General features: G+C 40.7%; 1 protein-coding gene across 1 annotated transcript in view; it reads right to left on the bottom strand.

The window, feature by feature from the left end:
• fam20ca (FAM20C golgi associated secretory pathway kinase a) overlaps positions 1 to 16,105 on the bottom strand; it is a 34,014-nt gene extending 17,909 nt beyond the window's left edge. The window contains exons 1-3 of the mRNA XM_034893815.1: positions 14,693 to 16,105; positions 13,777 to 13,961; positions 10,429 to 10,507 (exon numbers count right to left, since the gene is read on the bottom strand). Coding sequence (XP_034749706.1) covers positions 10,429 to 10,507; positions 13,777 to 13,961; positions 14,693 to 15,243 — 815 coding nt within the window. The 5' untranslated portion in view covers positions 15,244 to 16,105. The remainder of the gene's footprint in view (positions 1 to 10,428; positions 10,508 to 13,776; positions 13,962 to 14,692) is intronic.
• Positions 16,106 to 16,716: the final 611 nt, after the last annotated feature.

Below are 16,716 nucleotides of genomic sequence, written 5' to 3'. Positions count from 1 at the left end.
TGTGGATACATACAATCTCTGTCTATATCTACTAATGCTGCTGCGTTGTAAACCTAAAAGAGACATGTGGAGATTCTGTTTTCTTAGATGTAAAAAAATAAATATATGGGAACTGATATTCTGAAGAAGATGAAAGTCTACTCTGTCCGTTGTTACATGTAACAATTAAAATATGATCAAGAGGAGGTGACAAATGATGGCAAACAGACACACACTGTGGGAATCTAAGAGATTCCTAGCACTCCTTTTGTGAACAATCTTCCCAGCAGCAGCAGCACTGAATGAGAGTCTCCCTGCACCACCAGCACAGAGGCTCTTGTGTTTGCATCACTGCTGCCCAGAGCTGCAAAAAGGAGGGTAGGGGTGACACAGGCAAGCCCCCTGGATCAGGTGGCCCGGTGATACAAGACCTGGCCACTGCAGCCCCTCCTACATCCTGCGCTGACAATGGGCAAAGCCAGGTAGAACCCTCCTCTGGTTTAATTGGTAGACAATGAATGCATTCTCCTCCCCTTCCACTGGCCTCTGTCAGGGGGGTAGGGGAGTCACATACAGCATAATTGCCACCATGCACGGGACAGGCTTAGACAAGCACGGGCCTGGCCCACAATGGATGTATTAACCTGAGCATGCTATCACAAAAGGCCCATGTTACATAGCCACAATGCTATCCCTCTTTCTCTCTGTCGAAGAACTGTTGTTTCATTCATTCGGCCTGGAGAGAAATTCAGGTGGACTGTGATAGATCTACCTGGGAAAGGCTGTCATTTAATGACAGAGCTCAGTTATAAGGGGTGGTGCAGTGCGTGTGGTCCCATTGTCAGTAGCAACAGTTGATTTAGTACGACAACGTAAGAATGGAGCATGTGTGCTATGTCATTTTTAGAGTACTATAAGTAAAAAAAAAAGACTAATCCCCTTTTGGTCTGTCTAAGCCCAAACAATTATCCTCATTATAGCTTCTGAGAAAGACTAGAAAGGAAAAATGTCAGGGCCATTAGCAAGATTTTATGACACACAGAAAGTTGTTGTCTAACTTGTCAGGATAAAAAGCTAAAACGCAAGATCTTAATCACAGATATTAGATTCACCAAAGCATTTAGATGACAATTAGCCTTAAAAAAAAACACAATATAATGCAACGATCCTGTATGCTCATCTAAGATAACCAACCTAGGACATTTTGAGTAGTTTCAGCAGATGACTCCTGCTGAAGGTACACAAAATATCCCCGCCATAAGTCAAAGTTTGGCCTGCTTTCCTCACCACATAAAAAGAGATAGTTGTTTAAGATGTCTAGAGGGAAAAGAATTTTCAGCATTCCAGACAAATGCGCCAAAGACATTCCTAGCGGGAAGCTTAAGAATTCCCCCATACAGTATTTTAGACTATAATGATATGTTAGGATGGCTTAGCAACATAACCATGCAAAGCAGTGACAAAAACAGAGCCAGAAACCACAACAAGCATGCACATTTGCAAGAATGTGATTCACTTGGATGTGGTGAACCACAGAGGAGCACACACGCTCTGGTCCCAACTACAAATCCAAAAGCATGGACTAAAATACATAAAAACACAAACGCATACACCGGTCTGAGATTCCCATATTAGAATCAAAAGTTTTGCATTGAAGAATTGCCAGACTTCTTGATCTACTTGTCAAATATCTATCTTTTCAGATTACTGTATGTTGCTGATCGATTGTAGAAAACCTGTTTTGACAACTCCAAACCACTACATTGCTCAAAGCGTGTACAGCTGATTCACACTATCGACCCATCATGTTACGAGTTACAAAAAAAATATACACCTACTTACACATATATTAATATGTCTACCTTATAAATGTACATTCTGACCTTAAAATAACCAAAAAGGTTAAAGAAAAATGCCCACTTACCCAAAATGTATGTTAGAAGAATAGTTTTGGGCAATATGCCGATTTGTTTTCTCGGCAAGAGTTGGAAGATTGGTTAGCTTGGCTTAGCATAAAGACTGGAAACGGGGGGGAGCTAACCTGGCACTGTCCAAAGATGACACAATCTGCCTACCAGCACCTCTAAAGCTTACAGATAAACATGTAATATCTCATATCTTTAAGATTAACAAAAACAAATAGTAAAAAAAAACTGCTGTGGTAATTTAGAGTTAACTGACTTTTTCTTGGCCAGGATCAGTGACTTCTTGGAGTCTCTGCAGGTTGCCTGGCAACAGTAACCGCAGAAAGTTACTGTTCACAAAATTCCAGCAAGTGCAAACTATTCCTTTAATGTTCCACATATAATAAAACAAGTAGCTTAAATCGAGCAATCTGATTTCTTCACAGCTGTGATTGGTTGATAGCTGTTCATAGCCAAAAAAGTGTAATAAAATTGCTCATATGTCTCAATCTATTGGAGTTCTACATTATTATAACAATGAAGGAACAAAACTATGCAAACATGGATTTATTTGGTGGTCTGATTTAATACTTTAAACACCCCAACGATTGGGGTCATTGCCCAGAACCACATACACATACATAACTCATTGTATCGTCTCTAGCAACTCAGAGTCAGTTGGCCTGTAATCACATTGCGATTATGGTACTCACGGCTCTGCCACATTACACTGCGAGTGTATAAACACTTAAGATAGAAAATGGAGAGAATCTAAAAATACAGAGCAGAGAGGCAAGGATTAGTATTGCCTCAACAAATCAAACAAACAAAATCCAAAAAGGAGCATGAATGGGAGGTGGAGACAGCGAGAGAGATGGACAGAGAGAAGGGAGGATAGGAGGGAATGGTGACAAAAAAACACCACTTCCTCAGGAGCTGACCTAGTAAAACATTCATGAGAGATGTCAGTATGTGAAGTGTGTGAGAGTGTATGAGGGACGTTTAAGGTTCAGGAGTCTAAAATAAGACTGTGTCTGTGTCAAAAAAGAAGGGATTTGAGATGATATACAGCCGTGTTCAGTGCCAGATGTCACACTACCGACCTCTCAAAACTAGAATAGACACTGAGCTGAGACTCAGACAAGCGTGAGACAGAAGCAAAGAGAAACATGAAAAGATGTAACTTATTTTGAGAACATCCAGCAAATGGAATAGAAACAAGTCAGTGGTAATTGTGGACAGATGTGAATGATATAAAATGACTACAGAAGACCCAAATGCACACTTCAATGACAACACATGAAAGATAATAAGCAGAAATTACGTGAATGATTGACACAATTTAAACGTTAGACATTGAAATACTGCAGTAGACTTTATTAAGACTTCACTAACGCAAATTCTCAACTGAAATAGTGTGTGTGCGCTGATGACTGGGCAGATGTGACAAACCACAGAATGCAGCTGGTTAAAACATTGCACTAATTAACCGGCTCATCTCACAGCCTACAAGAGGCCAATACATAAAAGCGCCCACACACTGACTACACTGGACGCACGCACAAACGCACACGTACGCACACACGCACACAAACACACACACACACACTTAACCAGATATAAACACTTCAAGTTCAAACACTAACAACCCACAAATTTCGTTAAGCAACATCACAGTGTGAAAACCAGAGATCGAGATTTTCATTATGTGAGGTTGTTTTATGGATGTGCAAAATAGGAAAAATATAAATCAATGCGTAAATTAGTGCAAAAGAAAAACAGTGAATATATATATATATAATACGTGCTAGGAAGCGATTGTAAGACTATTGACGTTCAACCGTATTGGCCTGAAGCTGGATGACACAAAACACTTGATTGATTGTATAAAGTAAGTAAAAGGTCATGATGGGGATGAAAGAGGAGCATGTAAGGGGGGGAAGAGAAACAAGGCTGTGTAAAATGAGCACTCCTCTGCCACATTAAGGCAGTTTAAAAACCCAATTAATTTTAAAGACCAGAGAAGGGAGCCGGTAGTGCCCAGAGCCTAAAAAAGAGCTGCTGGGCCAGGCCTTTCTGGCTGCCTGGCTGCGAGTACAAAGCTGCATGAGAAACAGATGTTGTGACACTGCAACACTCTCACTCTGGATGTGTTTATGTGGGTGAGCATAAGAGAGAGAGAGAGAGACAATAAAATGTAGAGGAGACACGGAAGATATTGTTTGACAGCAGACATGATCTTTGCTTTGGCTGTTTCTCTGTGTTGGATTTCTCAAATAACTGAACATGAATTGTTAGGTACGCAATTGTCTAATATGGATGTAATTCCAAAAGATACTGGGCTGCTACACCACAAACTAACAAGATCAAAGATGTGGCCCTAATTAATCATGTCTGTTATAAAATGAATCATCCCTTTTTTAATCAAGTACTGCAAGTTCTAACGTGTTTTAAAACAGAAAATCTAATTCAAAAGCTAGTCTTCGTCTACACTACACCAAAGTAATGAGGTTCAATGCTTTTTTATTCTATTTTTAAATAAAAATGCACTAACTGCATTCAAAATGTAGCCATTTGAAATAAATATCTAATTTCATATCATCACCAAGAAAAGACTATCCCAAAACACACTCAATGCACTCAAATCATTTCCTTACAATTTCGTTGGGAAACTGTTTGGCAAGTGTTTCTCTGTCTACATCTGTCAAACAGATTCTCTTAATAAATCTTACATTATCCTGTTTTTTCTCTTCTTTTATTCTCTTTTTTTCTCTCTTTCTCCTGACACACATGTGTAAATATGGAAACATGTCAAACAATAGTCTGTCATAGACCTAGACCCACACGCACACATACAAACACTGAGATATGAACATGGAAATGAGGACACACAAAGAGGAAAAAACACGTTGCTATTAGATAAACATACTTCAAATGTACAGCCTCCTCTATTTCTGCAGACCGGTGAAAAAAACACACCTGCTCTCTAAAGAATGGCATATGTTTCAACAGCCAGGTCAGAGCAATTGCTTGGCATCCTGAGCTGCTCTGTCCCCTGCCACCTGATTGGTCTTGTATGTTTGTGTGACACTAGTGGACTAGGTGACCACTGTGATGCCAATTTAAAGCCAGGATGGGGGGAACCTGAGGAGTCTATCCCTGCAAAGCACTGTTTAAAATCATTAAAAAAAGTGCTGAATAGTGAGAGGCTGGGAGTGGATGAGCTAGCTTTCCATTATGTGTGCAGGCAGAGTGTGGGCTTGCAACTATCATCGTCTGTGTAATATACCCGCAGCTCTGAGTGAGTGGCTACAGCTGTGGCTTGGCTTACTGCTCGCAAATATTCCAGTACCAGACATGGGTGATGGAGGGTGCATGAACTCCCTAACCCCCGCAGCGTCCTTCTCTTTGCAGCTTGTGTGCATATGTAAGTGTGTGAGTGAGTCACAGCTGTGAGAACAGCTGTCAATAGTAACATGCTTCGTCTCTGCACACACCCAAAGATGAGCTCAGACAGCACCTTTAGAAAATGTGTCTAACTTATGAGAGCCAGCACCATTCTTATCGCTCCCGTGGCAGTACTTTAGGGAAATACTGTTGTAACAGCCAAAGAACTATCAAAGAAGAAGAAAAAAAATTAAATTTGATATGATGTGAACAATACTTTTCCGTTTACTTGTTTTAGGTCTAAGAAATTGAAAAAAAGATGTCAGTTAAGAAATGATGATGAGAAGTGGATTTGTGTGGGTTTGTGCAGTGCATGCCATATATGCATACATTTACAGTGTGCATGTTGTGTATGTAATTATGCAGTATTCGTCAATGTAATGTGATGTTCTGGTTCTTAACAATAGGACTTGTCAGGATGCATTGTATAAAGCTCAGTGTGATGGCTTTTTTTTTCGTAATCTGAGACCATTATCCTTTCATTGGGTTTCTATTCATGATTGTAACTGCTCAAAGGAAAAGACAGGGAAAACTCAATCCGTGAACAGGCTTTGATTGTCATATGGTCCACAGATGCTTGTTATCAAGTCACGGCTATTTTTGGATGTGGATCTAAAATCTCTACAGGAAATAATTGTAAGCATCAAGCTTATTCTATAAAGACCACAAGCCATCAAACACACTTTATGAAAAGCTTAATTTCCTCTTGCACTTGAATGCATTTAATCAATAATAAAATCATCAATCTTTCATGACCAAATAACAATAACCAGAGCGGTGAGAGGCTTTCCCTAGAGGACATTATAAGGCTTAAGCCCTAATAGAATTCCTCATCTATAAAGAGAGGATCCAAAGAGCAATGTCAGTCATAACCCAACTGGGGCATAGTAGCTGTGATGAGGCCCTCAAATGTTCTTGTGGTTATGAAACAGCTTGATGATGATAAAAATGAAGCAGCCTCTTGGGTCTGCATTTAAGAGGCTTCACGGACAACCCCACAGGCTTTACTTGTGCTAAGAGCCCGAGCTTGTCTAAACTGATCTGGTTCATGCAGATGAGGATGTCTCCCGAGTCCCCTCGGTGCTAAAGGACTGGGATGTGTGCCCTATATATATGTTCTAGAACCCCATGCGCTGATAACAGCTCTGGGCACGACTAGAGAATGTACACTACAAACACGGACGCTCAAAGTCATTTCTGCTACTTCTGCAATGCATAAACCATTTTGAACTGTGAGACTATCAACAATATCAATGCGAGGGGGGTGGAAACAGGCTTGTCAAACAGCTTGTGATGTAGAAATTAATTCTTTCTTTGCACATCTGAGGCTTACACCTCCTCATTCAATCCCTCAACCCTCCATCTGACAAATCCAATTAGCATGACATAAACATTGTGGTTCTGTCTACACACCACAGCTAGGATCTTGGCAGAAGATGGGTAGTATGGGGCACCAGGGACCTGAGCCAGACAGACACGGAGGCCTGGCAATGAAGGGTCTCCGCTCGGCCTGTAACCTGGCTCCAGCTGGAAGTCCCAGTTCCTTGACAGGTTGGCAGTTCTAGCTGTTTCCTTGCCCTCTGGTCTATCCCTGCTTCTCATCTGTCTTCCAACACCAGCCCCCTCTCTCTTCACATGCAGCTTCTTTCCTTCCTCTCTATCCTCTACAGCTGTGGTTCTCAAGCTTTTTCAATGATGTACCTACCCCCTTTAAAGAGTTTTTTAAGCCATGTGTCCCCTAACAAGACAAAATCATTTTCGGTAGAAAAAAAAGTAAATAAAGAAGAACAGCGATAGATTTACTAAATAGCAGCCTTGTACCTGGAAAACATTTAAATGCTAATAGAAAAATGCATAAAAACTTGGAAAAAGATGGTAGAAAAAATGAAGAAAGGCAAGAATAAGTTGAACATAGCAACACAAATTCAAATAAGCCACAAGCTTTGAAACAAGTGAAAACAACTTTGAAAAGACAAGATAAAAAGGGACAAACACTTTGAAAGCAGCAGAAAAAAACGTTGAAAAAGAGACAAATACTTTCAGCAGAAAAATGTAAGGAAGAAAGTCAAGAATAGGTCGAAACAAACGACAAAACCTTAAAAAAGGTGATAAAATCAGCGACAAAAACTTAGAAAAAAGACAATAAAAGTAACTCCCCCATCCTAGTAAATGAAAAACATTTTGCAAAAGAATGTCACATAGCCCCTGCAGTCCTCCAAAGAACCCCCATTAGAGAAACACTGCTCTACAGCTGTTAACTCACATCCTGCTGTTAGACCCATCTTTAGTTTAAAATCTGATCAAAATTTAATAAATACAAATTTCATCATTTTGTATTTATTTTTGTTGACTGAAGGAAAGATTTTCTCATGGTGACACCATTATGATTCATCCACTTTTTACTCTTAGGTAGTCAAGGCATTATGTAGTTAATGTAGTTAATTAGGTTAATGAAGTAGCAGTTTTGCATGGATTTACCTATTGTAGTTTATAATATCCATAACTGTGGAACTATATTTTTACATGTTTGATTGTCAGATCAAAATTCTTGGGGGGATCACAAACATTTCGCTGGCACAAAAATCTGAGGAGATCCAATTTTGTGGTGGGGAAACGAGCCGTTGTGACCTAAAACATTTAACTAAATTACAGTTTGAAAAACTAAACAAGCATCTTCTACCCCGTTGTGGGCACCCGCTTTAAATCACCAAACACAATCATAGAATTTGTCAGACAGATAAATCGTTTCTCCAAACTTTTTTCCCAGGGCTGTGCAGGGAAAACATCATGTGGAGGTGTCTGGCAAGCTGTCAGCTTGTGCAGTCTCCTGGCCCATGCCAGTGTACAGATTTGCATTCGGCTCAAAGAAACATCAAAACCTCTTTGAAGCACCACATGATGCTACATAATGGGACAGGTGAAGAAAAAAACAAACAACGCAACACAGCAACGCTCTGAACTACAGTCCCCAGAATGCACCATAGATCTTAAAAATAAAAGTGGGACCCATCAATGCCATGATCGAAAAAAAAAAAACTTCACGATATGCGTTAACAAAAGTAGAACAAAGGTTATCTCTCTACATTACTTCTCTCAGAAAAATAATATTTTTGTATTTCCGCTCTGGGGACCGTTGTGTAATATCTGTAAACATAGGAGACAGATGATTGTGACAGTCAAAGCAAGCAGTTTGAATAAAGTGTAACAGGCTAAATAAAGAGCTGCTGGAATCTGTAGCATATAATTCATAAAACCGACATGCAATTACTTTTAAAACTGTTTCAGACAGAAACGGAGAAAGACTGTTTTACTTATACAGTATCTGAAAGAAATGAGCACTTTTCTATTACAGTTTTTATTGGACAACCTAACTTCATAGCATAATTTAAGTTTTTTAATTAAACTCAGAGAACGTACAATTCATTCATTTACGTTTTAGATTCTCAAACTCTGAAACTAAATCTGCAATCGTTCAATCAGCTTAGAGGTATATTGAAAAAATGTGGCAACAGACATACTATTCTAATACTCAGATATAAAAGTAAAATTCATCATCTACCAATTGACGTCAAAAACATTTTATAAGTTGACACACCCATCACTCCTAAGGGACTCATTATCTGTGCTCTACTTGACAAAACAGAATGAAACCTACACAATGCAAGTATTATGAAAAGACACTGCATGACTGCTGATGATGTATGACTTTCCCCTGACGCTGTTAATACCATGTGATGGTCAGAGCATCCTGGCCTGACCACACCTCACAACTCCTCCTTTCTCTGACCCGTCCTAGCATCACACAGGACTCATGCATGCAAACATATTATCTATGTTGCCTAAAAGCAGCCCTTAAATGCCTAGTCCAGTGAAATATCTATCAAAGCACACACAAACACAGAGTAATCTCTGTTTTTGTCAGATATGACTACGCCATTGATGCCTGCTGGGTGCTGTTGTTGAGTTGAAAGGTTTGAGTGTATTAAGGCTACAATAGATGCTCAGATTGCCACTGTTTGGACCATATTCCCTGCGGCTAATTTTGTAAACAACGCCTCATGAGCTCATAATTCAGCCACTGATTGACCTTGAAAGGACATGCCAAGTTAGGACATATAAAAAGTATTCATGGGCCACTCTAAACTGCCACTGCTGCTGTGTTTGTGTATATATTAAGCTAGAAAGTTGCATTGCATTCAGGTGAAGAGGCGCTGAATAAAGGATACACACATTAGCTGAATGAACTTGGATAAACATTGCAGCCTCTCCATAAAACATGCCCTGACAGTAAAAAGATATTCAGTAGCAACATTTCATCATTCATTTTCAAGCTGATACTGAACTCACAGGCTTAAACTCCTTTTTATCTCACTAGTAATTGGGCTTGGTTCACTTAAAAAAAAAAAGAATCATCACAAACTACACCCGTGCAGGCTGTCAGGATGTGACACACAGTTTACACAAGTTTCTATTACCAGTTCTGCAAATTCTGTCTCTCTTTCCCAGAATGGAATACTCTCGACTGAGGCTCTCATGTAGAAAAAAACATTCTGCATTTCTTAGCAATTAAACCAGGCTCCTGAGCAATAACTTCTGATTGCTGCCCAATTCGACTGCGTCTGCATGGGAATTCACTGGGCAAAACTCAGACAGCTGAGAGGGCGGGTTATTCTTTTTCATGTGCCTCGTGCCTTTGCTAGCATATACGTATACCTCCCCAAAGACGTCTTGACGATGGCTCAATGCTCATTTTAATTAACACATAAGCCCGTTGATGTTAATTAAAAAGCAGACAGAAAAAGATCACACAGAGGGGAGAGCTGTGTATCGGAACGCACTAAAAGATGCAGCGGCAGTGCTTGATACTTATTCAGATGAGATTTCCTGTAGACCTCTTGAAACATGTGCATTACAAATGGGGGCATCAAACTGATTTTCGATGTTAGTTATTTTAGGGGGAAATGCAAATTTGCTGAAATCTGAGCAATGTGTTCAAAGCAGAGAAACTGCTATTAGATGGGTACTCTAACAATGATTATAGCTGCGATACCCAGTGATGGAGTGTGATATGTAACTGTTGATTATTTGTGCTACTTACTTCATTGGCTTAAACAGAGCTTGTCCATAGTTCTGGAAAGTCATGATCAACTTCAGCTGGGTGCCCCCTGATTTCATGGCTGAGAGAAAAACAATCAAGATGTTAGATACGTATTTGAAGCATAAACACACACACACACACACACACACACACACAAACACACACAAATACACTCACAAATATGCACAGCTGTTTCATTATTTGCCAATTTAAAGGATGCATTTTTTCATGACTGCATAAGAGCTCTCACATCTGCTTACCAATTTGCCAGACAATCAAAGTGCAATTGTGGCAGTTAGGAGCTCGGTGTGACTGAGAGACAAAATTGGCATGAAAAGCATTTGCATCAACTACGGCTAGTTCTGGGTTTGATGGACAAATGAAACTGGAAATTTGTCTGAGTGTACTGTAACAGACTGACTTTAAAACAGCATGTGTCATTTTGAAAAGACAATAAAAGCACAGTGATTGAGTGAAAAAGTCCACTCACTTTTAGCACATAAACTCCAATCAAACTACAATTCAGCAGCACATTATTATAGTGCAATAACATTTTAAAAATCTTCATATTCTAAAGTAAATCACAAATGGAAGAATGTTTTCATCCATGTGTGTATATGTGGACATAAAATACCTGATTCTGTATACATTGTCAGGATTTGCTTATGCACTTTAGACTTTCCATAACCACTTCTTCTCTCACTCCAACCAAACTGACCTCCTATACCCCAGGAGGGAAGGCAGGGCACATGTCTCTGACTATCAGTTATGTCCACGGTGTCTCCCAGAGGCTGACCATCCCTGCCGCCGACTCAAGCAAAGGGGCCGCAAGGCCTGTCCAAAGGCCTTGTGTTTCTGTCATAATGGAGGGGATTTTGGGGGGATTTGCCCATTTATTACACTGCATTAACTTGAGCAAATTACACATCACACAGCTTCAGTCTAATCCCAATATCAACATAACCCCCTGTACTGGACCCGCTTACCACATGACTTGCTGGCTGAGTAGATGGCTGCACTACACCCCCTACACAGAACTGTCTTTTGTGTTTATTGACTCTCTTGGTGTTTCTCTCAAATTCTTCCTCTTCCTTGTTCGCATGTATCATCCTTTTATTAGTTTTCTCTCTGCTATGCTCTGTCTGTCTCACTTTGCTTTATTCAGCGATGGCAAGCCTAGCCATTTACCGTGACTCATTTTCAAAAGCTTTTGTGCATCCACCGTTGCACAAAGTACAACCTACGTAACTTCGGGTCAGCGCCTGTTCTTCACAACAGAGGATGGATATTGAGTGAAATCAAAACCAAAGAACGCTCTGAGAGCATTAGGCCTACACACACGTGCCAGATTTGATGCAGCCAGGTCAAGTGGATAGTGCCCTAGAGTAATCTTTAAACTTGGTGCAGCTATATAGCGAGCCTAAAACCTTTGAGAGATTGCAAATGACTAAAACTATGTTTTAATGTTGCGACCTTGAACCCATAAGACACAATCCTTAAGGAGCTGCCCTCAATTCTCTGCTCTGGACATTTATAAAATGTTGTTTCTTGTTGGAAACTACAAAAGGTAATCCCCTGGGGAAAGTAAAAAGCCCTGGCAAAGCTCATCTGATTGTTTCTCTGGATTGTATCTGGCTGACATGCAATCAGACAGGACTTGAACAACAGAACACAAACTTCAACCACACATTCTTTTGATTCATCTAAAGGCCATCTGTCTCAGTATCTGTGCGTGAATGTAGGTGTCTCTGTTGATCTAACCATCCATCTCTTGCTCTGTTTCTCCACAAATTAATAAAAGTCATTGCCTACCACCATCAGATTCCCCTCCCATCCTGTGCCATGATGATAAATCCACCCTGCTCTCACCTGTGCCACCTCACTGTACTGTGCGTATGATTTACGAGTCAAGCTGAAGACAGGACAAAAGGCCACAGAGAGACAGACACAGAGGAGGGAGGGCGGCACTATTGCGCAAAAAAATGCTGAACAGGGAAACTTTCTAATGCAGTCTTGGTTTTGTAATTGTATTGAAACAAATAGGTAGTAAGTCTGTGCACCAATTACGGTGCACAAAAGCTATAATGCATGCTTCAAGGCGCACACACAGCACTTTTCAGAATATAGACAGTCTTTTCATAGGTGTGTCTGTCTGGGCACAGATTGATGGTTTATATATTATAAACAGAGGAGACCAAAACACAAAAACTACTAAGTGTAGGCTGAGGTGTGTAGCATGAATGATGAATGACTGTGGGCTGCCTGAGGGACTAGTAACAATGAGACAGTGGAGACAGCGTCAATGAGAAATATAATGATACTGATACACAGAGCGATAACAACGTACGCCACTGAAGGATATTTTGGTATTCACTGTCCAGTTTGTATAAAGCCACAATAGAAGAATGACAACGCCTCTTTCACAGAGGATATTTGGCCAAAGTGGCATCATGGTAATTAAAAAAAACTACAATAAAGTACATTTATTAAGTACATTTAGTGTATCATTTACAGCAAAAACAGTGGAGGAAAATACAAATTAGTCTCATAACAGACCGTTCTCTTACAAAAAACAGGTATTTTTGATGGTACCTTGACATATTTAACATTTTTCAAAAGAGGTCTTAATGCCCAAGTTTGTTAGTAACTATGTGGGAAGTTATTTGGGCCTACATCATCCTTCTTCTCTACCCATCTATTATCCATCCTTACTTTAAATTTAGCAACACAGCGCATGCTCTTATTGGTCAGGTGATTTAAAGTGCAGGTGGGACCTTATGGGGATATGCCAACTTTATACTATTTTAGCAACTGTAAAACATGTCTTAACCAACATGCTGGCTGAAGCACACACGCTCTCACACACCGAAACACCCACACTATTTGATAAACATGGACTTTTAGAATCTATATTAAGCTCCTAAGAGAAAAGGCGGCTGAACACAGATGTATAAACTTGCACACATAAGCAAAAATGCAGATGAAGGACTAGATGTGTATCACTGTGGCCTCCTTCTTACACACATGTGCACAGGAAGTCAGGTGCACACACCTCACTTATTGGGGCTTAACCAGTTTGGGTTTCTGATGGCTGATACAGCTCCCAAGACTTAATTGGATGTTTTTTTTTTATTGTATTTACCCAACAGAAATGAACTTTTGCCAGGGTGAAAAAGCATCAGAAATTGCATTTTGTCACAGGACAGTAAACCTTTTCATTAAGACAAATTACTGTAATGAAAATATTCTAGGTGGTCTAGCAGTTGATCAACTCATAGTTAACCAGAAGAAATTGGCCCAATACTTATAAACACACCTTGGTTACATAGCTCTCCCTGACCGACTTACCCACGCTGGTGATCCTCTGTGTGACCAGGTCCTTTTGTAGTGCGTCCAGCACAAGACTGTGCCTGGAGTACAGCTCGTAGCGGTTGATGCCAATGTGGAAGCGTAACCAGTTGGGGTACGATTCTGCCGTCACCTCTCCAGTTGGAGAGAACTCCTCCTCCTCTGCATTCCCCTCCTCATTGTGCCTGAAAAACAGGGAGAGGAGATGAGGTTTAACAAGAAGTTGTGGTGCAAGCAGATTCCTGTTCACATGATTTTATTATTCTATAGACCAACTGCATCAGACAAATTTATGCTGAAGGATTTAACACATCTTCACACACTTCCTTACTACATGTTACTATTATGAGGTTACATTGCAGTTTTATTTACTGGTGTTTGTATATATATATATATATATATATATATATATATATATATATGCAGGATGGTAACTCATAAATTGTGTGCCTGAAAAAAGGTATGACATGGGAATAGGAGAGCTGAGATTGTGCAGCAGATGCATGAGAGGACTTTTTACTGGAGGCAGAGAAAATTGACTGGGTGGATGGAAGAACCTGTCTGCTGGTCGATTTTATTTAAATAGACAGACCGACAGACCGATGTGTGCACAGACAGATGTCTCATGAAGTGTATCCCTGCATGGGCATTATGCAAATTAGTTGCAAATTGGACAAACATTAGAAAGCAAGAGAGCTAATTGAATTCAACTAATTCTATGAAGATAAAAGGCTACTTAAAGCCTATATTTATTTATTAAGCCAACATGCGTGCTACTATCCCCTCAGGTACTTTTCCTCCCTTAACTTGCAACACATTAACATTCCTATCAACAGTCAAATATGTTTTACAACCGACTGGATGATCACTGTCCCACTTGTAACCATATAACTTGACCACATTCTTATCAGCTTACCATACTTGGTTCCCTGTTGCTCTGGGATAAAACCTGATGTCAGTGTTGACGTTAAACAAAGTGTCATCGTCCGTGAGGAAAGGAAGGTCAACCTTGTATAAAGGATGTTCAAATAAAGCCGAGAGTCGGGAGATACTGTGGGCAGGGACTGTCCGACCCCCGCTCGCGTCTCCTATGAGCGGCTTGTGGTCTTCCGCCTTCCCCTCCAACGGTCTCATCCTCTTGAAGGACTCCGCTCTGTCCCCGGCTGCTGTGATCTTTTCCAGGGAATGAGATGTGAGGTTGGAGCTCGGCTCGTTGCTGAAATCCTGCAGGATTCTCAGCGTGTGCTTGTTAGGCCAGCCCGCTTCAGCCGCCGACCTGGCGCGCTGCTTCCCCCAGCCCTGCGACTCCCCGGCCGGGTGGAGAGCGCACTGACAGCCGCCGTCCCCGCTGTCCGCTCCCGTCGCCCGCTTCTCTAGTTTCGGTAATAAGTCTATCATGATGTGCATGGTGCATGCTACCAAAAAAACCATAAGTATCAACACTCTGAATTTACGAAACAATATCATCTTTATGTTATTTTTTTCTTTAAGCAGAGTAAGCTTTAAGCGCAGCGCACCTTATTGCACCGACATTGATGTCCAACTCTGTTATGCGATGACAAAGCAGCGAGGTTAGCTTGACGATTTACTGTGATCATTGCACACATAATGCGCGTCTGCCTATGTTAGGAACTTCATGATGTGCTCAGTCTTTGATTTTTTTAAATATATAAATATGTATATTTTACAATAGTCCAAATTCTTCATTCCCAGACAAACAGGTGGACTGACGGGCACATTGTGAGCTCTGGACGCTTCACTGGCTGCGACTCAAGAAGTCCTCTTATTTCATTGCCTCGGTGAACATGACACGGTGTCGGGCGGGCGGACCACCAAACAAATCGTTAAGAAGAGGTAACAGGAAGGAGGAGGGATGGTCCTGTTAAAAGCGCCGGTATTCTTCCTCAAATCTGCTTCCTTGTGTTGCTGCCAGCACGAAGTGAGATGACAAATGTGTTATAACTGAAAAAAAGTAACAGGAGAGATTGATATAGTCCACAAAAACATGGCATTCCTTGTATTTAGGATACATTGATAATTAAAAAAGGAAATTCCATAAAAACGACAGGTGATCCGCTGAGATGCTTGGATGCTGTCCCGTTACTGCTGTCTGCGAGCCTCGTTGAAGTCAAATCAGAGACTGGGTGGCAGGTGCAGGGATCCTGGTTGTCATTTGTCCCCCCCACCCCCTTTACACGCCTTCTCTTCCTTGCAAGTGTTCATCCCAGGGTGGGTGTGTTAAATATTATGATCGGAGCCCTCTGAGCCCAGCCTCAGTGGCGTCATGAGGAAGAGGTTGGCACATACTAGTAGGCCTACTGTAGCACTAGTGCCATGAAAGACGAGCTTCATAGAGGAAAAGCTGTGGACTGAAATCCTTTTGAGGCTGCAACTCCACTGTACGCAGGCAGGGGGCGAACACTGCTGGCTGTGTAATATATGATCTGAAGTATAATGTGTATGTATACATACTGTACGCCATTCTTCAAAGTGCTTAAGCCATTTTTGTTTTTAAAGTGGGCTCTGGGGGGCCTTATGGGTCCTGGAAAACCAGAAATCATTGAAATTCCCTGATAAATGTATTAGAGGCTGACACAGATGACAGATACAGACTAGTATTTTGGCACCAGACACAAAAGACCAACAGACAAAATCAAACATGCTAGCCAAAACCTACACAACTGTGCTCTCCCACACTGACTTTCCAATATAATTTGATAAACATAGATTGTCAAAATCTGTATTTAGCTCCCAAGAGAAAAGGCGTTGATTTATAAACACGCTCACATAAACAGAAATGCAGATAAAGGACCAGATGTGTGCACACACAAGAACCTACATATTGTGATTCATTGTACACTCAGACATGTTTGCTTCAGTGTTTGAGAGCCTTGATCATAACATATATCATTTCTGTATGAAAAAGTGAGCATTTTCACA

Source organism: Etheostoma cragini, chromosome 15, assembly GCF_013103735.1.
Source record: "Etheostoma cragini isolate CJK2018 chromosome 15, CSU_Ecrag_1.0, whole genome shotgun sequence".
Taxonomy (NCBI): Eukaryota; Metazoa; Chordata; class Actinopteri; order Perciformes; family Percidae; genus Etheostoma; species Etheostoma cragini.
The sequence above is the reverse complement of the archived record's forward strand: the minus strand, read 5'-3'. Positions and strand labels throughout refer to the sequence as shown.